The sequence below is a fragment of the Syngnathus floridae genome, chromosome 18 (assembly GCF_059516105.1).
Source record: "Syngnathus floridae isolate MCC-2025c chromosome 18, RoL_Sflo_1.0, whole genome shotgun sequence".
NCBI classification, from domain to species: domain Eukaryota; kingdom Metazoa; phylum Chordata; class Actinopteri; order Syngnathiformes; family Syngnathidae; genus Syngnathus; species Syngnathus floridae.
Window position 1 is genome coordinate 10,850,468 of NC_142430.1, and position 20,521 is coordinate 10,870,988.

At 54.6% G+C, this 20,521-nt stretch overlaps 5 protein-coding genes across 17 annotated transcripts; 4 read left to right on the forward strand and 1 right to left on the reverse strand.

The window, feature by feature from the left end:
* Positions 1-1,132: 1,132 nt before the first annotated feature.
* noc3l (NOC3-like DNA replication regulator) lies at positions 1,133-6,943 on the forward strand. 2 transcript variants are annotated; one of them, XM_088359987.1, is made up of 21 exons: positions 1,133-1,284; positions 2,125-2,329; positions 2,405-2,516; positions 2,597-2,751; positions 2,846-2,932; positions 3,042-3,178; positions 3,245-3,406; positions 3,470-3,563; positions 3,663-3,838; positions 3,928-4,056; positions 4,400-4,531; positions 4,847-4,927; positions 5,078-5,178; positions 5,261-5,333; positions 5,400-5,463; positions 5,533-5,604; positions 5,884-6,065; positions 6,136-6,264; positions 6,326-6,423; positions 6,503-6,587; positions 6,659-6,943. In XM_088359987.1, the coding sequence occupies exons 1-21, from the start codon at positions 1,276-1,278 to the stop codon at positions 6,773-6,775; spliced, it is 2,400 nt and encodes a 799-aa protein (XP_088216113.1). In that variant the 5' UTR covers positions 1,133-1,275; the 3' UTR covers positions 6,776-6,943. The 2 variants fall into 2 exon arrangements, with proteins under 2 accessions (XP_088216113.1, XP_088216114.1); XM_088359988.1 differs by having other exon boundaries at positions 2,125-2,328; positions 2,410-2,516.
* Positions 6,944-8,167: 1,224 nt separating this feature from the next.
* acta2 (actin alpha 2, smooth muscle) lies at positions 8,168-10,880 on the forward strand. Its single transcript, XM_088360030.1, has 9 exons — positions 8,168-8,328; positions 8,613-8,774; positions 8,847-8,975; positions 9,041-9,151; positions 9,230-9,314; positions 9,394-9,555; positions 9,629-9,820; positions 9,889-10,070; positions 10,545-10,880. Exons 2-9 carry the CDS (start codon positions 8,646-8,648, stop codon positions 10,686-10,688), a joined length of 1,134 nt encoding a protein of 377 aa, XP_088216156.1. The 5' UTR covers positions 8,168-8,328; positions 8,613-8,645; the 3' UTR covers positions 10,689-10,880.
* Positions 10,881-10,899: 19 nt separating this feature from the next.
* On the forward strand, positions 10,900-13,640 carry ankrd22 (ankyrin repeat domain 22). Of its 6 annotated transcripts, XM_088360037.1 has the most exons (7): positions 10,987-11,118; positions 11,938-12,081; positions 12,332-12,523; positions 12,790-12,897; positions 12,983-13,060; positions 13,130-13,228; positions 13,317-13,640. In XM_088360037.1, exons 2-7 carry the CDS (start codon positions 11,947-11,949, stop codon positions 13,392-13,394), a joined length of 690 nt encoding a protein of 229 aa, XP_088216163.1. In that variant the 5' UTR covers positions 10,987-11,118; positions 11,938-11,946; the 3' UTR covers positions 13,395-13,640. The 6 variants fall into 6 exon arrangements, with proteins under 6 accessions (XP_088216165.1, XP_088216163.1, XP_088216162.1 ...); XM_088360036.1 differs by having other exon boundaries at positions 12,983-13,228; XM_088360038.1 differs by lacking the exon at positions 10,987-11,118 and adding an exon at positions 11,505-11,645 and having other exon boundaries at positions 12,983-13,228.
* A 48-nt stretch (positions 13,641-13,688) lies between these two features.
* Positions 13,689-17,154, reverse strand: lipf (lipase F, gastric type). Its single transcript, XM_088360028.1, has 11 exons — positions 16,769-17,154; positions 15,747-15,878; positions 15,565-15,676; positions 15,300-15,498; positions 15,113-15,222; positions 14,897-15,033; positions 14,657-14,803; positions 14,491-14,562; positions 14,321-14,392; positions 14,151-14,261; positions 13,689-14,079 (listed from the first exon to the last, which is right to left on the reverse strand). The coding sequence occupies exons 2-11, from the start codon at positions 15,867-15,869 to the stop codon at positions 13,957-13,959; spliced, it is 1,206 nt and encodes a 401-aa protein (XP_088216154.1). The 5' UTR covers positions 15,870-15,878; positions 16,769-17,154; the 3' UTR covers positions 13,689-13,956.
* bbs1 (Bardet-Biedl syndrome 1) lies at positions 13,789-20,446 on the forward strand. Of its 7 annotated transcripts, XM_088359999.1 has the most exons (10): positions 13,789-14,085; positions 16,102-16,194; positions 16,438-16,667; positions 17,450-17,541; positions 17,814-18,223; positions 18,300-18,482; positions 18,573-18,704; positions 18,963-19,069; positions 19,139-19,259; positions 19,380-20,446. In XM_088359999.1, exons 5-10 carry the CDS (start codon positions 17,843-17,845, stop codon positions 20,202-20,204), a joined length of 1,749 nt encoding a protein of 582 aa, XP_088216125.1. In that variant the 5' UTR covers positions 13,789-14,085; positions 16,102-16,194; positions 16,438-16,667; positions 17,450-17,541; positions 17,814-17,842; the 3' UTR covers positions 20,205-20,446. The 7 variants fall into 7 exon arrangements, with proteins under 7 accessions (XP_088216125.1, XP_088216122.1, XP_088216121.1 ...); XM_088359996.1 differs by lacking the exon at positions 17,450-17,541; XM_088359995.1 differs by lacking the exon at positions 17,450-17,541 and having other exon boundaries at positions 16,540-16,667.
* The last annotated feature ends 75 nt before the right edge of the window (positions 20,447-20,521 follow it).

Genomic DNA, 20,521 nt, shown 5'->3' on the forward strand with positions numbered 1-20,521 from the left:
AACGATTCCAGGTGGAAAGGCCAACGCCACATCTTGCGTTATGTTAACGTTATGTAAGTTGAATTTAAAAAAATATATATACAAAAAATAAAATAAGTTGAGTCAGTTTGAAATTCACATAGTTACAGTAAGTTACGGAATGCATGTATCTATGTATCTGTATTGTACAGTGACAATCAAAACCTTTTTATTGATTATTTCTTTGTGATGTATTTCTTTTTACATCTCTTGCATGTAATGCATTTTATGTGTAATTATCTGCAGTATTTATCAATGAGTTATCATTGGTGTTTTGAACAAATGAAACAAATGATAGTGTATTCTTACAGAAATATTTGCTCCAACATTCAACTATTTCAACATATGGAGTCAGTTCCGGAACCAATTAAATTCGTACGTAGGGGTTTGACTGTATTTGTTTACAAAGCCAATCAGCCACTAAAACCTATTTTGGAGTTTGCGGTAGACATTAAGTATCAACAAAAACAAATTGATATCAATATGAATGTTTCTTTTTTTTTTTTTAATTCACATTTTCCTGTCGTCCATGCACCACCAACTCTCAGAACTTTTATCTGACTTTAGCTTGATTTTGGTAATGTGGTGAATTTCTTCTGTCTGGCACGGCGTCCCGCCCGGCGCAATCACCGAGCAAGGTTGGACTGGAGAAGAAAAACTTCTCCGACACTCAGTTGATTGTAAAATATTTTATTCTTTCAAGTCAGGGGTGGTCATTTCCAATTGCCCGACCCCGTCCTAAGTAACTGGAAGGCCTGCACGATTCATCTTCTTGACCTGCTGCAGTTACCTGAGCCTTCTCCGTGCTCCCACTCGAGCCTATCGAAGCCCAACGGTCATTTGAATTGCAACCGTGTGTTTTCCTTCTTATTTTAGGGAGCATTAAGTCTAAAGCAGGAGTGCCCAATACATGTCCGCTCCATCGCCAGCACCATCTGCGCCGATGGTGACCAGCCCGGTTTTTGTCGTTGTTTTTGTTTTGTTTGTCTGTGTCCTGACATCAAGTAACTTGGCTGGCGCGGCGTCCGTTGTTTGTCATATCTCTGAAGTGTTGTTTTTTTCTCAAAGGAGATTCAAGTCGAATTTCACTCGGACAATTTGCAGTGCGGCCTCCTTCCGTCAGTGTCGCTGTCCACACAGGAAGTGTTGGCATTTGGGTCCTCTCGAGCCTTTATGTTTCCGGTTCCGTTTTCCGCCATCCATGCGTGTGGAACGCTCGTGTTTTGGCTTCCTTCTACCTGAACACATTCCACCATCATGGCACCGGTGAGTTTGACGCAGAAAGCGAACGCGACGTCAATGTTTGTTGATGTTTTCAACCACGCCGTTCACGCGAGAACTTTCGGTGCCTCCAAAAGCTTCCATTTCATGAGACGTCGTTGTTGGGCTCTCGAAGCCGCAGTTAAAAAACAAAACCAAAAACCAACAGCTCGAAATAAATGCAAGCGTTTGGTGCCTTTTTTGAAGTTTGGAACTTTGGGCTCGTGGTACCGTGGCGGGAAAAACAAATACAAGAAGCTTATCCCAAACACCGAGTCAAATACGCCGTCATCAGTAGTCGTGCGATTTCAGGGCTGGCTGGGCGACTACTTTTCTGGAATGAAAAATGTGCGTTGTTTCACAGTTGAGTATGTCAAGTTAAAGTTCCTCTGCGACCGGCGGACCTTGAGCCTCGGTCTGAGAGAGCGACAGTTTCTGGCGTCCTCAAGGCCGCCACACTATTACAATGTCGCCTTCCAAATCTAGTCCATTGAACTAAGCCCTTCATCCATCGTTCAAAAGCCTCGATGATTCGCAACAATTAAAGAGTCTGTCAAAGTGGCTCAAATTCCGGCGTTAAGAGTGTAGCAAATGCAATTTGCCCACGAGATGTTGAAGGAAAGGTGAGAGTGTAAAAAATAAGTCGGGATTTTTCCTTTCTGAGTTGTCGACTGACCAGAGCCTGCCTCAGTACCTGTTAGGGAAGGTAGGGCAGCTATGCACTCAAATGGTAGAAAAGTGTGCTTGGTTGTTCATCCAAAAATCCCATGTCAGTGTACCCGCTCGTGCATTTGCTCTGTTTGCGTGACCTCTGCGTGTCCGTTGTTCTTCGGCGGCCGGCCGCAGTCTCGCTCCAAGAAGCGCCGCCCGTCCTTTCGGCGGCTGCTGAAGACGAGCGGCGCGAAGCTGGACAACAAGCTGAGGAACCGGCAGATGAAGCGACAAAACTGCGACAAGAAGCAGCGCAAGGAGCACCGGAAGATGCGGCAGGCACTCAAGGGCGCCGCGCTGGCCACGCCACGCCCGCTTGACGTTACTGCCAAAAGGCCCGGTAAGATCACCACGTTTCAACCGCGAGAGAGCCATTCGTTACTATGTGCTATGCGTATGTATGATATGATGTCAGAGGAGGAGGAGGAGGAGGAGGAGGACTTCCTGGAGAGTTTGCCCACTGATATGATAGACGACAACGACCTGCAGCAGATGTCCTCCTTCCTGAGCAGGGACCTGTCGTCATGGTAACCTGCGCACACTTTGGCACCTGCCCTCCCGCCTGCCCACCCGTACGAGTCATGTCCCGTCTGCACGTGCGTCTCAGCGGCCCGGCGCACAGCGGCAAGAAACGCAAGTCGGAGGTGGTCCCAGGCTACGAGAAGATTCCCAGGAAGATGGCCGCCGTGGCGGAGAAGGAGGTTGTCCACTTGCTGCCCATCAAAGACAGGACGCGACTCATCCCGCAGAGTATGCACAGAGGTGAGGCCCACGCAAAGAAGAAGCAGGCAGGCGCCGTACCACCGAAGGGGCCCACCGTGCTGCTCACCATTGTTTGTCTGTTGTGCGTGTGCAGAGGTCAGCAAGCAACCGGAGGAGGAGGAAGACGAAGAGGAAGAGGAGGCGGCAGCAGCAGCAGCAGCCACACAGGAGGTTGAAATGGGTACGGATGGGCTTCAAAGGCTACTTGAAGAAAATCGGCGCCCTAGCGGCGGGGGGCGTTTCCTCCCACTGGCTGTTAATCGCTTGGCCCCACCTGCCCTCGTTTTCAGGAGCGGCGGAGCTAATCGACAGCACGACGCCGCTGACGCCAGCGCAGCAACAGGAAGCCAGGATGCGCAAGATCCAAGACAGGAAGTTGACCATCGCACGCCTGGCGTCCACAGTCATCGCCAACCCCGTCAACAATGTGAGTGAATGAGTGTGCGCACGTGATTTTGCTTTAGCGTGCTCACCCTCTTGTGCGCCCGTGCAGGTGAAGTGTGTGAAGCAGCTGCGCGGGATGCTGATGGAGGCGGACCCTTGCGTGGCGGTGACGGTCAGGAAGTTGGCCATGGTGTCATTGATGGAAATCTTCAAAGACATCGTTCCCACCTACAAGATACGACCTTTGACCGCGGCTGAGAAATCCGCCAAGGTACCACGCTGGCGCTCGTGCGGCCGTTGGTCGGCGCTGACCGTGTCGTAATCGTCACTGCAGGTGAAGAAGGAGACGCAGCAGCTGCGGGAGTTTGAGGAAGGACTGCTGAGTCAGTACAAATTCTACCTGGAGGATTTGGAGCAGTGCATCAGAGGTAAAGCGGATAAGCGGCCGTCCTCCCTTTCTTCTGGCCACCTGCTCCTTTGAAATTTAGAGCGACCGCTGACGCCCGTCCGTCCGTGTTTGCGTGCAGACTGGAAGCAGAAGAAGAGCAAGCGCAGCCAGGCGGTGTCGCTGGAGTGTTACTCGGGCCTGGCCGGGGTGGCCGTGCGCTGCCTGTGCGAATTGCTGCTGGCCTTGCCGCACTTTAACTTCCACAACAACATCCTGGTGGCCTTGGCGCCACTGATGAACGACCCCGTCAAGACGGTGAGCACCGGGCCGGTGACCCCACATGACCCCACCTGACCCGACCCGACCTGGCTCTCTCTCGCACGCGCGGGCGCATCTCTCCTTAGGTGTCTGACATGTGCTGCCGCACCTTCTCCGAGCTGTTTCACCAAGACAAGGTGGGCGGGACCTCTCTGGCCGCCGTTCGTGTCATCTCGGGTCTGGTCAAGAGTCTCAACTTCAACGTCAGGCCCCAGGCAAGGAACGCCTCCTTCCTTTCTAACGACAACAGTCTTACGTTGCGTTCTGGCGTTGTAGCACACAACGCCCACCTATTGCTAACAAGTTGTTGAGTCGATCTGTCGCAATATTGGAAGTGCCGCAATCCGCTGATGGACTGTGACGGCAAGACGATAGCGACCGGCGAACTTCCCTCCCGTTCTTTTGTCAACTTGGCCGCTGTGGCTCAAGACAGTGTGTGTTTGTGTGTGTGTGTGTGTGTGTGTGTGTGTGTGTGTGTGTGTGTGTGTGTGTGCGTGCGCGTGCGCGCGTGTGTGTGTGCGTGCGTGCGTGCGTGCGTGCCTGCCTACCTACGTGTAGGTGCTGCGGACTCTGCTGAGCGTGCGAATCCAGGAAGCGCTGGTGAAGAAGGACATGATGGACATGACGCCCAGTGTGAAGGCCATGCGCCACAAAGACAAGAAGAACAATCTGTCACGCATGCAGCGCAAGGTAACACAAAGCCGGCTGCCCAAAAGCGCGGCCTCATCACGCCGCTTGCTTGCCTCACTGTCTCGCTCTCGCTCTCGCTCTCTCTCTCTCTCTTTCTCTTTCTCTCGCTCTCTCTCGCTCTCTCTCTCGCTCTCTCTCTCTCTCTCTCTCTCTCTCTCTCTCTCTCTCTGTCTCTCTCTCTCTCTGTCTCTCTCTGTCTCTCTCTCTCTCTCTCTCTCTCTCTCTCTCTCTCTGTCTCTCTCTGTCTCTCTCTGTCTCTCTCTCTCTCTCTCTCTGTCTCTCTCTCTCTGTCTGTCTGTCTGTCTGTCTGTGCAGTGGAAGAAAGCGGAGGAGAAGCTGCAGCAGGAGCTTCTGGAAGCCGAAGCGTGGGACAGCAAAGACAAGAAGATGAAAATGGTGAGGAGGAGCGTAACGTCTGAGTGTCAAACTTGAGATAAAAGCAGACTACACTGCAAAATCATTTTCCACAGCGAAATTGGAGCAATGGATGATAATGAAAGTCCTGTGAGAGACCTGCTAAAGTTCTTCTTGTTTTTCTCCACGAAGCACACAGAGACTCTCAACATCGTCTTCCTGGTGTACTTTCGAATTTTGAAGAAAGCTCACAAGTCTATCCTTCTTCCTGCAGTGTTGGAGGGGCTGGCCAAGTAACACGCACGCGCGCGCGCACACACACACACACACACACACACACACACACACTGTAACGATGATGTCACTTCCTGTTAGTTTTGCCCATTTGATCAACTTGGAGTTCTTTGATGACCTGCTCAATGTGCTCCAAAGCCTTATCCAGTCAGGAGTGAGTATAACACAGATTCCTAGTCTTGAGACCACACGCTTAATTTGATTTGCGATTGCCGTGCAGGATCTGACTGACAGGGAGAGACTTCACTGCATCCAGACAGTCTTCACCATCCTTTCTGGGCAAGGTGCGTGCGTGCTAGCTAGCTAGCACACAGCCCACAAGTGTAATGTGCTGTATGTTTGTGCCGCATCAGGTGATGTCCTCAACATGGACCCTCTCAACTTTTACTCTGAGCTGTACGCCATGTTGCCACGGCTGCACGCAGGTTGGTGGTCCCGTCGCCTCTCGTCGGGCTTTGGCTTCATCCAAACGCTGCCGTCAGTTTCAAGACGACTGACTGCAGCTTTAAGAACACAAATGGTGCAGCAACACATGTTGTTAAAAAAACAACAACACTTTTTGGGGGGCTGCCAGCTGGAACAAATGGCGTTTTGATCATTTTGATGGCCGAAGGCGGTTTTGGTTTGTGAGGACACATTGAGCTTCTGCCTTAAGGCGCTCCTAGCGTCACCAGCTTCGAGCGTTGACGAGCCTTCTCCCTCAGGGACTTCCGATGACGACATCCTCATCGTGCTGCGCTGCCTGGATGCCATGTTGATCCGCCGCAGGAAGCGGGTGAGCCTGCAGAGGGCCATGGCGTTCATCAAGCGGCTCAGCGGGCTCAGCTTGCACGTCCAGACGCACGCCAGCATCGGACTCCTCGCCGCCACCAGGGCCGCGCTGCATGTGAGTGCGTGCGTGCGAGTGAGCGTGACTCGTAACGAGCTAGTCAATTCATGTGCCTCATTGTCGTCAGTCGTTTCCAAGGTGCGACTTCTTGCTAGACAACGAGGTCCAGGGCAGCGGCGTCTACTTGGCTGAACTGCCCCAACCTGAACACTGCAATGCTCACAACACCGCCTTGTGGGAGCTCCACACACTGCAGGTACACACGCGCACATCCGCGGTGCCCCGAGCTGATGTGACGCGTGATGGCGTCTGCGCAGAGGCATTTCCACCCGGTGGTGCGGCAGCTGGCGTTGCATCTGAGTCGTGGCGCTCCCAGCGAAGGCGGGGCCGTGCTTCCGCTTGAGCTGAGCCGCAGGTAAGAGCGAGCGCACGTTGCCATTTTGTGTCGAGGCGGCGGGTGACGCTGCGCTAACCTCGGAGGACTTCCCGTGCAGGTCGCCGGTACAGCTGTTTGCAGATTATGATGTCAAAGGCATGACCTTCAACCCCCCAGTAGCTCCGCCCAGACACAAGAAAAAGGTGCGCGCACGCGCGCCCACACACACAGACACACTAAAGTCATGCATTTTGTTTTGCATTTTTGCTTCCAGGAAGTTTTCAGAGTCGATAGGTCGCTGCTGGACAGCGATCTGCAGCAACTTGTTGATGACACCCTGCGCTGCGGTCAGGAGGCGGAGCTTGACTTTAGTACAACACGCAAACACTGACACCCATGCAAACACATCCTGTGTTTCATTTGTAAAAAAAAGAAAATATTAATCTTGGGGCGGGTCGTCAATGTCAGTCAAAGGTGGAGATAGGTCGGTCTTGTCCAGATTGACCTTTGCTACACTGAACTTTTTTTTCTTGATGCAATAAATACAAATTTGCTCAGATGTTTGGGCTGCTGCTGTTGGTGTGTGAGAGGGCCGGCGTGGCCATCAGCAGAAGGCGCGGTGGCGCGGCGTCCTGTCGCCACTGTGGAGAGGTTCTCGAGAAAGGAACGTTGAGGAGCCAGCAGATTTCTGGAGGCAACCAGCCAACCGGGCGGGCGGGCGGCCCATCAGTGCCAGTGCATTTCCTTATGGCCTCAGCATGTTAGCTAGCACCTGGCAGCGCAACAATCTTTTGGACAAATTGGCCTTTTTCATTTGAGTGAACACGATTGGGGGAAAAATGGCACTGGCAATCGGGTGGAGGAAATGGACTGCTGAATCCAGTCATGAAATGAATGATACTTTTGACATTAGAGACACCACCTTGTGGCCACTGCGCGACACTGCACTAGCTAACTAGCCAAGTCTCGCCGCATTCCACAAACCTTTTCAAACAGGCCTGCGTAAAAGCAGCCAGCGCACATATCAAGCCGCACATTCCCCAGCACGCTCACACGGTGCGGTGCGGGTGTTTGCCGACCAATGCCAGTCGGGCCTCGCGAGTCCGTCTGCGCTCCAAATGTTTTCCCATTTTCGGTCAAAGTCGAGCAAGAGCGTTTGCGCGGCGCACTGCGTGTGTGTGAGAGGAATGAGGAGTCGGTGATCACTTGGTGGCCCCTCCCTCACATGAGAGTTTGCATGTCTCCTCAGCTCCTTTTTAGGACTTGATGACATGCTGATGTTATGCTTCTGCTAGGATTTTGCTTTAGAGCAGGAAGTTGTCCCGCGCGTCCTTCCTTTTCCTTTTAAGGAGAAGCCAGCGTGTGCCCCTCCATCTTGACCTTTGGCCTCATCTTCATCTGGACATGCAACTACAGTACAATGTCACTGGCATCAACTCAGAAGCCAAGGGACCCGAGATTGGCCGGCAGTCGTGTCTCGAGGGACACGTGGGCCGGGAAGTTGCCGTAAGGTCAGCGGGCCTCGCCGAGGACCGGAAGAGGTCAACGACGGCGAACGCTGGGACAGGGAACTCGGACTGGGATCAGGAGAAGAACCTGGACCGGAGGCAGAAGCGGTAACTGAAAAACAACCTGGAACACAACAAGGACTTGGACCAAGACGAGAGCCAGAACTGGGAGAAAAGCAATTTCTCAATCAACGTGCGAGTATGAAAGTGGGAGGAGGAAGTCCCCGGCACGCCATTGGCCGGCTCCCTTGGGCCCAGCCCTACAAGGAGCCGAGCGGACCGAGGACGCCGAGCGGACAGGGGTGCGTGGGGGGGCCCCGCTCCTTGTTTGGCTGGAGGAGGAGGAGCAGGAGCAGGCTTCTTAAGGTGTCTCCTCTGACGAGAGCCTCACTCAGCGGCTCGCTCCTGCTGCCTTCCCGCGTCCAGCAGCACCACGGTAAGAGTCTCGGGCTTCTTCACATCATGCGCCACTTTGGCATCTTCACCAAAATCTCCTCTTCAGCCGCTCGTGCATGTTCCTGCCGCCGAGGTCTCGATAGACGGCGGCGGCAGCAGCCTCGGGTCACGACCGATCCGTCGATGCCCAAATATGGCGTGTGCAGCCGATGCCCAATTTTGGACATTTGCCTTGTGCCCAAGCGTGTTCCGCCACATATTGCGTCATGTATGCGAGCGTCGTCAGGTGTCCTTTCTCGCCCTAACCGCCAGCACCGCCCTCAGCGCGGTACCCCCCCCCTCTGCCCGCAGCCAGCCATGTGCGACGACGAGGAGAGCACCGCCCTGGTGTGCGACAACGGATCGGGACTTTGCAAAGCCGGATTTGCCGGAGATGACGCGCCCAGGGCCGTCTTCCCGTCCATCGTGGGCCGGCCCAGGCACCAGGTCGGCCGGCGTCGAGCTGCTCTTTGGCGATGATGCAAAGAGTTGTGAACTGACGCCGTGTGCGTGCGTCAGGGTGTGATGGTGGGCATGGGCCAGAAGGACAGTTACGTGGGCGACGAGGCTCAGAGCAAGCGAGGGATCCTCACCCTCAAGTATCCCATCGAGCACGGCATCATCACCAACTGGGACGACATGGAGAAGGTAGGTGGGCGGTCGAAGTGGAGTCGAGCGACCGCCGCCATCCGACGTGTCCGGTGTTCTGCCAGATCTGGCATCACTCTTTCTACAACGAGCTGCGAGTGGCCCCGGAGGAGCATCCCACCCTCCTGACGGAAGCGCCGCTCAACCCCAAGGCCAACAGAGAGAAGATGACTCAGGTGAGCGGCACCCTGGGCAAGCGCCGCGCTGAGCGTCGCACCGCGTCACGTCTCAGCTGCGTCCTGATTGATGTGCAGATCATGTTTGAGACCTTCAACGTTCCCGCCATGTACGTGGCCATCCAGGCCGTCTTGTCCCTCTACGCCTCTGGACGCACGACAGGTGCCCCTCCGTTGGCAGGCAGGCAGGCGAGCTCCCTTGCGCCAATTGCGTGGCTGACCGACCGCGCCTCAACTTTCAGGCATCGTTTTGGACTCCGGCGACGGCGTGACCCACAACGTTCCCATCTACGAAGGTTACGCGCTGCCTCACGCCATCATGAGGTTGGACCTGGCTGGGCGTGACCTCACCGACTACCTCATGAAGATCCTGACCGAGCGCGGCTACAGCTTCGTCACCACGGGTACGTGAACGCCCGCCCAACCGGTCATGTGCGTCTGTCCGCACCACCCACGTTTCACGTTGGGTCACCTCAGCCGAGCGTGAGATCGTGCGCGACATCAAGGAGAAGTTGTGCTACGTCGCTCTGGACTTTGAGAACGAGATGGGGACGGCGGCCACGTCGTCGTCGCTGGAGAAGAGTTACGAGCTCCCCGACGGTCAGGTCATCACCATCGGGAACGAGCGCTTCCGATGCCCCGAGACCTTGTTCCAGCCATCCTTCATTGGTGAGTGGGTCCCTCCGTTCGGCTCGGCCTGGCTCGGGGGGGCTAACGACGCGCCACGGCCGCCGCAGGCATGGAGTCGGCCGGCATCCACGAGACCACCTACAACAGCATCATGAAGTGCGATATCGACATCCGCAAGGACCTCTACGCCAACAACGTGCTGTCGGGGGGCACCACCATGTACCCAGGCATCGCCGACCGCATGCAGAAGGAGATCACCGCACTGGCGCCCAGCACCATGAAGATTAAGGTGAGCTTGGTGTGGTGCTGATCGCCGCCGTTGAGCCTGGCTCAAAATTGGGGGGTTAGATCACCAAATGATTCCCGAGGGCGGCACCGCTGCTCCTCACTGCTCCCCTCTCCCCCAGGGGATGGATCACAATCACATGGGGATGGGTTAAATGCAGAGGACAAATTTCACCACACCCAGATGTGTGTGTGACGATGATCATTGGGACTTTGACTTTAACTTTAAAAGTCAAGCCGCTGCTCCCGATTGAGCTTTTGCCAAAGTTTTCTAGTCTTCCGACTTTTGGGCCAAGGAATGCGAGTTGGTGTTCGCTTTCGGCCGAATGAGCAACTTTTGGGGAGTATTGTTGTGACGGAAGGTGCGCGTGCGTGCGTGCGTGAGTGCGCGTGCATGCATGAGTGCGCCCGCGTGCATGCGTGCGCGCACATGCCTGCACACCCACTTGCCGGTCCTCCCTTTTCCCTTGCCACTCAGATCATCGCCCCTCCGGAGAGAAAGTACTCTGTGTGGATTGGCGGCTCCATTCTGGCGTCGCTGTCCACCTTCCAGCAGATGTGGATCAGCAAGCAGGAGTACGACGAAGCCGGCCCGTCCATCGTCCACCGAAAGTGCTTCTAGACGGTCCGGGCTGGAGCGGGCTGTCCGCCGACAAGTCCCACCTCCATCTTCTGTCCTTCTTGTCCTCCTTTTGTTTAGCTCATGTTTTGTTTTTTTTTACATTTTGGACGAAGTAAAGCTTGACCGCTGCCACCGATTATGCCGTAGCCGGGGCATGGCAGAAGATAAATAAAAAGCAAACCACAAGCTCAACTTTGGGTCATTTGTCACAATGCCAGACAGTCAACTCATGATTAGTTTAGGCTTTTTCAAGGAGACTTCCATCCTTTTATATTCATTTAATTGTGCACATGGAGTCTCCGAGGATGTACAAAAGTGTAATCTATCCCTCCAGGTGTTGCAGAGATACTTTTACGATCTGTTTATTTACTCTGTTCCGTTCTCTCCATTTTTTTACGTCACATCCTTTGAGGCTGAACTACCAAACAAGGTAATGGTTTTCACTTCTTGAGGGTGTTTTGAATAGTTGTATCAGATGAATGCAGCGAAGGTGCTGTATTATTCTTGGGGGACACATAAATGCGTTAAACGCCTTCGTTAGCTTCTCGCTAACGCTAGCATTTTAGCTTACTAACGCTAGCATTAGCTTACTGGTTAGCGTAACTGCCATGCTTGTTTATTCTTGGGTAAATGAACTGAATTTGACTTGATGGTTTACCAAAGTAATGCACTTTGAAATTAGTCTGCTTACACGAGGAATGACAGCAATAGCTGCTTGAGAAATTGTGAGGATGGTTTGTAAACTTTGAAGAATTACTGTGACAATCCATGAGTTGTCGACGAGTTGATTCAACGTCGCACCTCGTCGTTTAAGCAGGTGGCACCTCTAAGGGGCGCTGTAGCCCTTTGGCCAAATGCTTTTAATTGACAAACATGGCGGCGATGCCAGTTTCCGGGGAGTTCCGGGCCAGGTCGATGGCGGGGTACTGCGCCATGCTTCAAGGTAGCAATGCTTCGGTGAGCTGTTTTCGACTGCGGGTTAACAGCGCTTAGTTGTAATCGCTTGTTGTAATGCTCGGACCGCACAAGGAGCGATTCGTGTCAAACGTGTCCACACTAACTCATCCGCGATGGACCCATTCTGTGTCGACTGTTCTGAGAACATGATGCCGGCAAATATTTCAAGATGGATGTACCGTCAAAGAAAAAGCTACAAATTAAATTCTAACATATGAAATGTGCATGTAAGCGCTTTTCCCGGACTTGCTGAGACAACTGCGTGCGATACGTGTTGGACTTTTCACCGTAGAGACAGGAAATGCCGCGGAGAGAGAGAGAGAGAGAGAGAGCGCAGATTCGGCAGGTTTCAAGACTGGCCTCCGGTTTTACTTTGAAAGTCTTTCTGGCGTCCCGTGCGCTTCCTGTGGCAGACATGGGCAAAGTGTACTCGCAGGTAAGAGTGCGTTTCTCAACGGGTTGACCCTTTTCACACTCTTTAAATGGCACGCACGCACAGTCGAGTGATGGACACAAGCCATCGTCAGATTTCAAACAAGACTAATATGATGCGGGTCAAAAGTCTCTTTTCAAACTTGACTTCGACTCAAAGCGCAGTGTGCGTGCGTGCGCGCGCGCGGGCGTTCCGACTTGTCTCGCAGGTTCATCGAAAGTCATCCGACCGGTTGCCTTGCTTTCTCGCGCAGCCAGCCTGTCAGTTGGCATACGACGGCGACGTTCAGCAGCTGTTCACCGCTGTGTCCCGCAACCCGAGCGACGTGGACACGCAGGATGACGTCACTGGCGACACGCCACTCATCGCCGCCTGTCGCCGTGGTCACCTGAACGCAGTCACGTTCCTGTTGGAGCGCCACGCAGACGCGCGCACGCGCAACAAGGTCGGCTCAACCTCGCTTCACTCCGTCGTCCTCTTGCCTTCCTTTTGTATGTGCCGTCAACAATCGCTCCGTTCATTCCCAGCTCATCCATGATCAAATCCATCATTGGATTTACTTATCGCAGCTTCTCTCGCTCATCAGTAAATGCGTGAACAAAAAGCAGATCCTCCCACGGCTGTTGAACTCGTCAGCGCTTGGTTTTGTTCTCGTTTTTGCTGAAGTTGCAGCGGTGACGTTATTGACGGTGCCGCCCGCCGGTGTTTCAGAAGCGTCGCACGTGTCTTCACTACGCGGCCAAGCAGAACTTTTCCCTTCTGGACCACCTCGTCATCCTCCTCCTCATGCCCATCCTCCTCCTGGGATACTTCCTCCTGGCACGTCGCCGGCAGGCACAACACGGAGCGACATTGGCAGGCACGTGACATCATCGTCTGGTGAGTGACGCGTGTGTCCTTGCAGTTGCAGAAGCGGCGGCGTAACGAGGCTCTGATGAAGGCCGTTCTGGACAGCGACGTGGACGTCAATGCGGCCGACTACGTACGTTCTCCACGCTGCCGCTTGCGCGACCTTGGCTGTGACCTTTTGTCTGTGCGCGCGCCCACGCAGAAAGGCAACACCGCTCTTCACTATGTTTGTCTGAGGAAGCGACAGCATTTAGTTCCTCTGCTGCTCCTCAGGGATGCCGACCCTCTCGTCAAGAACCACGTGTGTGTGCTCTCCTTTTGCCTGCTTGCGACACTTCGCGGGCTCCGAAGGCTCACCGGGTTGTCTGGTCCCAATGTTTTTTTTCCAGGACGGTGAGTCGGCGCTGGATGTGGCCATGAGGTTGAAGTTCACCAAGGTGGTGAGACTGCTGAGGAAGTCGCAATGACGCATGCAATGCGCGTCGGCTGGCCCCGCATCTGGACTTGAGGGTGGATTTGCCGCCCCCCCCCCTGCGGTGTGAGACGATAACAGCAGTCTTGTCACTTGTTCCCATTTTGCTTGTTGCATGACTGACTTTGTTCAAATTGACAGCTTTCTTCCAAGGTTTTTCTGATCCTCGTTTTTTTTTTTTTTTTGGCCAGCTCACAGTCATCAGCGGTGACACAAAGATAAAGTTTGTCTCAAAAGCAAACTGGCTACGTGTTTATCCTGTCAACATCCACGCTCAGCACAGCAAATGTTCAAAGAATGCATTTATTCAATGGATGGCTGATGTGGAATGCTGGCTCAGTGTCGCGTCTCGATGCTATTGACTCTCATTTTCATTTCCGCTGTTTGGCAGATTAAAACGTCGATTTATGCTTGTGGCGGCAAATGAACGATTGACTTGAAGACTAAAAGCCTCCCCGCCCACGTCCGAGCAGCGAGCGAGTGGCGCCCTCTAGTGGTATTGCTGCAGCAGCTTGAGAATGGCAGGAAACATGAGCTGCGCGAGCGAGTGACGCCCTCTAGTGGTACTGCTGCAGCAGCTTGAGGATGGCAGGAAACATGAGCTGCGGGGCGTCCAGGCCCCAAATGAAGTCCAGATGGTCCCAGTGGGGAATGTGCTGCTGAAACACCAAGTTGGACACCTGCAGGTGAGACAGCGCTGTCAGACACGTGCACACGCACACACTCACACGCACGTGGCACCGAGAGTGACCTGCGTGAGGAGCAGCGCAACGTCTTTTGGGTCGGCCAGCGTGTCGCGTCCCCCCGAGAAGATGGCGGTGGGGACCTTCATGTCTTGGACGTGGTAGTGGGGGGGCGTGGACTGCACGGGAAGTTTCACGTTTTGCGCTTGCTTGGTGTTTGCCGCGAGCGCTCGCTCACCTGGTTGTAATGTTTCATGTTGCCCGCCACGCCAAAGTCAAACGCGGACAGCTTCCCTCCGCCGCCGACGGCCTGAAAAAGCATGACCAGTCTGAAGCGGACTGATGTCATACGCGCTGCTGCGAGTCTCCTTCCCAAAGTGTGGGTCCATGTACGTGCGTGCGCCCGACCTGCGCCCAGTGCAGCATGTTCCGCACGGATGTGCCCGCGGGGCAGTGCGTGGTGTAGACGGCCGTGCGAGACTGAAAGCAAGATCCGGACAAAACCGAGCGGTTGCGCTGAGATCATGTCGGCCATCGGGGCAAAAACAGCCAAAGCAAAACGCCTGTCACCGACCATGTTGAGGTTGAGCTCGTCGAAGCCGCACAGGATGAAAAAGAGATTCCCGCACAATTCGCTGGTCAGACGTTTGCCACACACGTGCTCGGCGAACCACTTAATCATGTGACTCTGAGGCAGGAAGTCCCGCCTTCCAAACAGCTCCTGAGGGAGGGAGGGGGATGCAAAGGTGGGATTTGCCGTGGCCGGCCTCAACCAATCCCGTCCCGTCCGCCAGCCCGCTCGCTCGGCTCCTACCCAAACCAGGAACTCAGGCAGGAAGGCCAGCTTGCTCATGGGGCTGCTGGGAAAGGCCACAGTGGCCACCGGAGCCAAGGCTACAAACAATTTGATCTTGGCCGCTAGGTGCGGGAGCGTGGAGAAGGCCATGAAGGCTGCCCAATTGCACACGCACACAGGTGAGTGTTTCAGCGGGGCGACGCGATGGATCCAAACGAAATGAGCGGCTCGTACCGATGGTGGTCCCCTGAGAGTGCCCCACGTAAGCCATCTGTCGTTGTCCCGTCACCTTCAGGATGTAGTCCACGACCGCAGGAAGATCCAAAAGGGCCATTTCGTCATGACTGCCAGAGCCACACAAGATGACACGCTGGGTTGGTTGGCGCCAAGGGAGGGCAGAGCGGTCGGGTGAGAGGGCTACCTGAACATCCAGAAGTCGTCGCAGTCAGGTGTGAGCGTGCGGTGTTTCCGAGACCAGGTGTTCCCTCGGCTGTTCCCCAGCCAAACGTCGTAGCCGGCGTCGGCCAGCGCGTAGCCCAGGCCGGACGCCGGCGGGTTGGTGATCCAGTTGCTGCCGGCCGCCAGGAGGCCGTGCTGGAGGAAAACCACGCCTCGGCCACCTGCGCCCAGGCCGGCCGGCTGTTTGTCACCGTTCCTGGCCCCAAAAAAGTGTGCTTAGCACTGACTTAGCTTGAGCCGGCGTCCCGCAGGGATCCTGTTGAGCGTCAAGATGTAGCCGTCGTCCGTCGACACCTCATGCTCCTCTGCTGGGTAGCCCCACCGGCGGATGATTTCTGTCTACACGCCAGCGCACACGCACACATCTTTACCATGGCAAACTGCGTGCGTGTGCGCGCGATCTACTCACAATGTTCATGTGTACTTCAGGGTCCAACGGCGACTGAGCGCCGAAGATGCGCCGCCCCGCCGAAGGCGACTGGTCGGCCAGGGCCACCCCGCAAAGCAGCGTTGTGAAAAGCGCACACTGCATGCTGTTTGTCTGCACACACACGCACACATGAGCCTCTTTGAGTACTATGTCCAATCTGGAAAAAATTCTGGACGCAAGCGGCCGAGCCAAAAAGCAACTCCCAATACGCCTTGTGACCTTTGATCTCATTGTCGCTTCTCACCGTCGGGCGCTACTTCAACAAACGCAACGTAGCGGTGAAACCTCCAAATGTCTGCTGTTGAAAATGTGTACTTGGAACTGTTATCCTCAGGTCGGCTTGAACAAGAAAGCAAGCGTGGAAAACCAATTGCCAAACTGGGAAAGCTTCATCAATGAGCACCCTCGCTTCCCAAATGCATGCTTAGTGAGTGAGCTGAGCCAAGCCAAGCCAAGCCAAGAAAAGGCGACGTAACACAGTTGTAGCTGTGTCCCCGTCCACATTTTGGGGCATCAAATTCATGGAGAGGAAACGTTTGCATACCCACAAACAACGTTCATTGGTTGATTTAAACATTTAATAGCTTATCTTTGTGGGGTATTAAATGGAATGGCTTGAAAGGAAGGATATGCTAACCATTATATTCTGCTTTGTTGACAATTTACTCAGGTTGATTGGAAATGGGCTTCCAAGCGTAAAAGCTCAAAATGAAAAGGAAGAGAGGGAACTGCAGCTTAGACTTGTGGTTGTTTCCCCACGATCCCCGCTGAGTTTGGGCAGAACTTGGACTGGTGGCCGCGCCAGTCGAGCGTCAGGAGCAAGACGAGAGGCTGAACGTGACGTCACGGCAGCGAACACGACGTGCACATGGATAAACTCGCCACGAAGCAAACGAAGAGGTGAGCAAACGGGCGAAATCGGCCGACGAACATTCCGTGTGACACGTCCTTGCGTCTTGAAAGGAGTTTTGGGGGGTGATTGCGGAGACGGGTTAACTCACCGAAAACTGAGCGGCGCCGAACCCTGATCATGTGACTCCGGACGTGACGTCTCAAGAGCTCCCCTGCTCACTGCTTTAGGTGTCGGTTAGAATAACGAGTCGGTCGATGAAAAGATCGGAGCGGATTATAAATGCTTGTATTCTTTTGATGGTCTTATGACAAAATGCTGATACTTTCGTTCGAGGAAGAAAATGTGTGACGGCGCGCCCCCTGCTGCTCAGTGTTTGACATGTCACCTTCACGGCGGAGTGAGTTCAAAAGGCGAACAAGTCGATCAACGCCACCTTAACAGCACACGCGATTACTCGTGAAAAGCACATGTTTAGCTCAAAAGGAACGTTCGCTATTATTTGTTTGGACCCGTCAAAAGATATAGTACGTAGTATTCCAATTGTTTAGCCTTCATTTTAAAGCGCCTACGTAGTTTGTCCAAGTGTAATTGCCGTACACCTTCTGCGCGTGCGCAGCCTCCGTGTTTGATGACGCTGTTCCAACACAAGTCGACGTAACACACACTGTCCCGAATTCGCACGCTTGTAACCTGCCGTCTCGAATTACGTACACTTTAGCTAGGTGGACACTTCACCGAGGGTTGTAGAATGTAATGTGGATATTTGAACGGGGCCATCAATGAACGCCACTGACAGCAACGTCTCGCGTGTAATTGACGTCACGTCAAGGAGACCGAAGCCGGGGAGCTAAAGAAGCTGGAAGCGGATTTATGGATTAGACGAGCATCAGCTTCGGCAACATTAGAAGAGCAGTATCGACGGTGCGTCTCTTCATCACCTTTTCATATTGTTTCGTTTTTCCAATAACTCGACGAGGTTGTGTGCGAAAGCGCGGGGAAACTGCGTCCTTTTGGAGACGCTGCTGTAGGGTTTCCTTGACGACGGGATCATACGGTGTGTATCGTGTTTCTTCGATTCGATGACTGACATGCTGAGGAGGAGGAGCCCCTTGAGGGTGTTCTGTCCGTCCTCGGTGTTTGATCGCCTTCCTGTGTGCATGCGAGCTGACCGACGGGCTTGTGTCGTCATGCAGCAAAACGAGGTCTTGTTGTCCAGCCAGCCATGAGCGAGTGGAGCGGCGAAGATGGGAAGTGGCTGGACGCCCACTTTGACCCGGTGGCGGGACTGCGCACCTTCACCTCCTGTGCGGCGCTGGCCGACTTGAGCGGGGATGGGGACGGTCGCCTGGTGGTGGCCGACCTGGGCGGCGGCGGAGGTGGCGTGGCGTCCATGAAGCTGAAGGTGTACGGAGGCACAGCGCTGAGCAGCGAGAGCGTCCTGCTGGACCTTCCATGCGGCCTCGCGGCCTTCTTCATGGACCTGCATGAGCCTCGCGTTCCCGCCGTGGCCGTGGCGTCCGGACCCTGCGTGTACGTCTACAAGAACCTCAGACCCTACTTCAAGTTCACGCTGCCCGGACTTGACGTCAACACACTGGAACAGGTGGGTGACAATCTAGTCCTTTTTTTGAACTGTTTATTTGACCATTTTTGACAGCCGCTGACTTGTGATTGGTCAGGACGTATGGCAGCAGGCCAGGGAGGGGCACATTGACCCCCCCGCCGTTAAGGAGACGTTGGAGAGCCTCCGCAAGAAGGCCGACGTGCCGCTATCAATGCGCTCGCTCCGCTTCCTGTCGCTGGATAATGAGCACCTGGAGAGCTTTGTCCAGCTACACAAAGAGCAGCCCATCAAACGTCAGGTAGCATGCATACATGCATGTAGGCAGGCAGGCAGACAGGCATGCATGCAGGAGGCTCGGCAGCTAACTGGCCAGGTTTTTGGTCCTCAGACAGTTATCACGTGCATGGGCACGCTGAAGAAAAGCACAGCGGACGAAGACGGCGTCAGCTGCTTGCTGATTGGGACAGAGAGCGCCCATCTTTACGTGCTGGACCCCGAGGCCTTCGTCATCCTCGCCAAGGTTGCCGTCCCTTTTGGCCCTGTCCGCTTTCTCTGTCCTTCCATCTGTTGGTTTGCGGGTTATCTGACCTTTTGCCCATCCGCCGGTCTGTCCTTTTTTTTGTCTACTTCTCGATCCTGCTGTGCCGACTTGATTTTGTCTCCTCTTGCCCGTCCGTCCGTCCGTCCGTCCTTCCTTCTGTCCCTCCTCCCGTGCATGCATCACCTCTGCTTTGCATAAGCGCGGGTGTCGGCACTGAACATCTCGCACTTGGCGCAGCTGGCGCTGCCGGCCCCTCCCACCATGATGGACGCGACGGGTCAGTTTGACGTGGAGTTCCGGATCACGGCGGCGTGTCGGAACGGGAACGTCTACATCCTGCGCAGGTCAGCTTGCCATTGGGACCGGCCCGCCGCTGCTTCAGGTCGTCCTGAGCTCTTTGCGTCTGCTTCCAGGGACTCAGACAAAGCCAAGTACTGCGTGGAGCTGTCGTCGCATCCCGTGGGCCTGGTGAGGGTCGGCAAGAACATAGTGGTGGGAACCACGGACCAGAACCTGCAGGGATTCACGCAGAAGGTAAAGTTGAAGGACCCTGGAATTGACACCTCTGGGGAGTTCAAAGATTGGATTAAGCGCTCTGAGATATACTGACTGAAGTTTGTTGGTCTGAACCAAAGTAACCAAGGCATCGTTTAGGGCAAGAAGTTGTGGAAGGTGCTCCTTCCGGCCCCCATCTGCACCATGGCCGGCATGGACCTTCCCGCTCGAGGCTTCCAGGGGGTCCTGGTGGGTCTTGCCAACTGTGAGGTGCACTTATACAGGGACAAGAACCTGGTGAGCACCATCAAGACCCCGGACACAGTGAGCGCTATTTGCTTCGGGCGCTACGGGCGGGAGGACGGGACCCTGGTCGTGACCATGAAGGGCGGCGGGCTGATGGTGAAAATCCTCAAGAGGACGGCGGAGTTCCGGGACCGGGACAGTGCTCCCGGACCTCCGGCCGCGCAGAGTGTCCGTCTCGACGTGCCCAAGAAGACCAAACTCTACGTGGACCAGACACTAAGAGAGCGCGAGAGCAGCACAGCCATGCACCGGGCCTTCCAGATGGACCTGGTCCGCCTGCGACTGGCGGCGGCCAAGGCCTACGCCAAGGCCCTGGAGTCCAGTCTGACTCCGGTGTCGTCCAGGCCTGGGCGCTCGCTCAAAATGAATGCCGTGGTCCAAGGTCTGGGCCCGTCCTTCAAGCTCACGCTCAATGTTCAGAACACGGCGGCGTGCCGGCCTGTGCTCAACCTGGCCATCAGCTTCCTGTACGATCAAAGCCTGTACAGGATAAGGAACCCCTTCTTGAAGATCCCGCTGCTGGTGCCGGGACTGGTCTACCCGGTCCAGACCCTGGTGGAGTGTACCAGTGACAAAGGCATCTCTGACATCATCAAAGTTGTTGTCCTGCATGAGGAGCAGAGCACCCCACTGCTCACGGCGCACATTAACATGCCCATCAGTGAGGGGATCAACTGAACTGCTTAGCTTAGCTCATTTTAGCCTAAGACTGACTCTTTTTAGCTTCATTTAGCTTGGCTTAGTTTCCAGCCCGGACGATGGCGGAAAGCGTGGCGGGGCAGGGAGCCAACCGCAGGCGCTCCCGTGAAAAGGGTAGCGTGACTAGCGTCCAAAATTTGCAATGTTGATCCAACTGTCCTGAAAAACAAAACAAAAAAGAAACTAAGGTGTAACTATCGATACGAAATACTCTATAGCAATTCTATAGCATTCATCATTTTTACCGACGTATTTTGTCGTGCGGTGGTTGCAAAATGACTACAAGCCTGAGGTCA

Coding starts and splice junctions, on each gene's coding strand:
- noc3l (XM_088359987.1), top strand. Junction 3,839..3,927: donor TGAACGACCCCGTCAAGACG/GTGAGCACCGGG, acceptor ATCTCTCCTTAG/GTGTCTGACATGTGCTGCCG. Junction 6,265..6,325: donor GGGAGCTCCACACACTGCAG/GTACACACGCGC, acceptor GCGTCTGCGCAG/AGGCATTTCCACCCGGTGGT.
- acta2 (XM_088360030.1), top strand. CDS start 8,646: ATGTGCGACGACGAGGAGAGCACCGCCCTGGTGTGCGACAACGGATCG. Junction 8,976..9,040: donor ACTGGGACGACATGGAGAAG/GTAGGTGGGCGG, acceptor GTGTTCTGCCAG/ATCTGGCATCACTCTTTCTA. Junction 9,556..9,628: donor CTACAGCTTCGTCACCACGG/GTACGTGAACGC, acceptor GGGTCACCTCAG/CCGAGCGTGAGATCGTGCGC.
- ankrd22 (XM_088360038.1), top strand. CDS start 11,562: ATGGCGGCGATGCCAGTTTCCGGGGAGTTCCGGGCCAGGTCGATGGCG. Junction 12,082..12,331: donor TGGGCAAAGTGTACTCGCAG/GTAAGAGTGCGT, acceptor TTTCTCGCGCAG/CCAGCCTGTCAGTTGGCATA. Junction 12,524..12,789: donor ACGCGCGCACGCGCAACAAG/GTCGGCTCAACC, acceptor CCGGTGTTTCAG/AAGCGTCGCACGTGTCTTCA.
- lipf (XM_088360028.1), bottom strand. CDS start 15,869: ATGCAGTGTGCGCTTTTCACAACGCTGCTTTGCGGGGTGGCCCTGGCC. Junction 15,223..15,299: donor GACGACTTCTGGATGTTCAG/GTAGCCCTCTCA, acceptor TGGCTCTGGCAG/TCATGACGAAATGGCCCTTT. Junction 14,804..14,896: donor TGCCTGAGTTCCTGGTTTGG/GTAGGAGCCGAG, acceptor TCCCTCCCTCAG/GAGCTGTTTGGAAGGCGGGA.
- bbs1 (XM_088359995.1), top strand. CDS start 16,163: ATGAGCACCCTCGCTTCCCAAATGCATGCTTA. Junction 18,224..18,299: donor ACGTCAACACACTGGAACAG/GTGGGTGACAAT, acceptor GTGATTGGTCAG/GACGTATGGCAGCAGGCCAG. Junction 18,483..18,572: donor AGCAGCCCATCAAACGTCAG/GTAGCATGCATA, acceptor TTTGGTCCTCAG/ACAGTTATCACGTGCATGGG.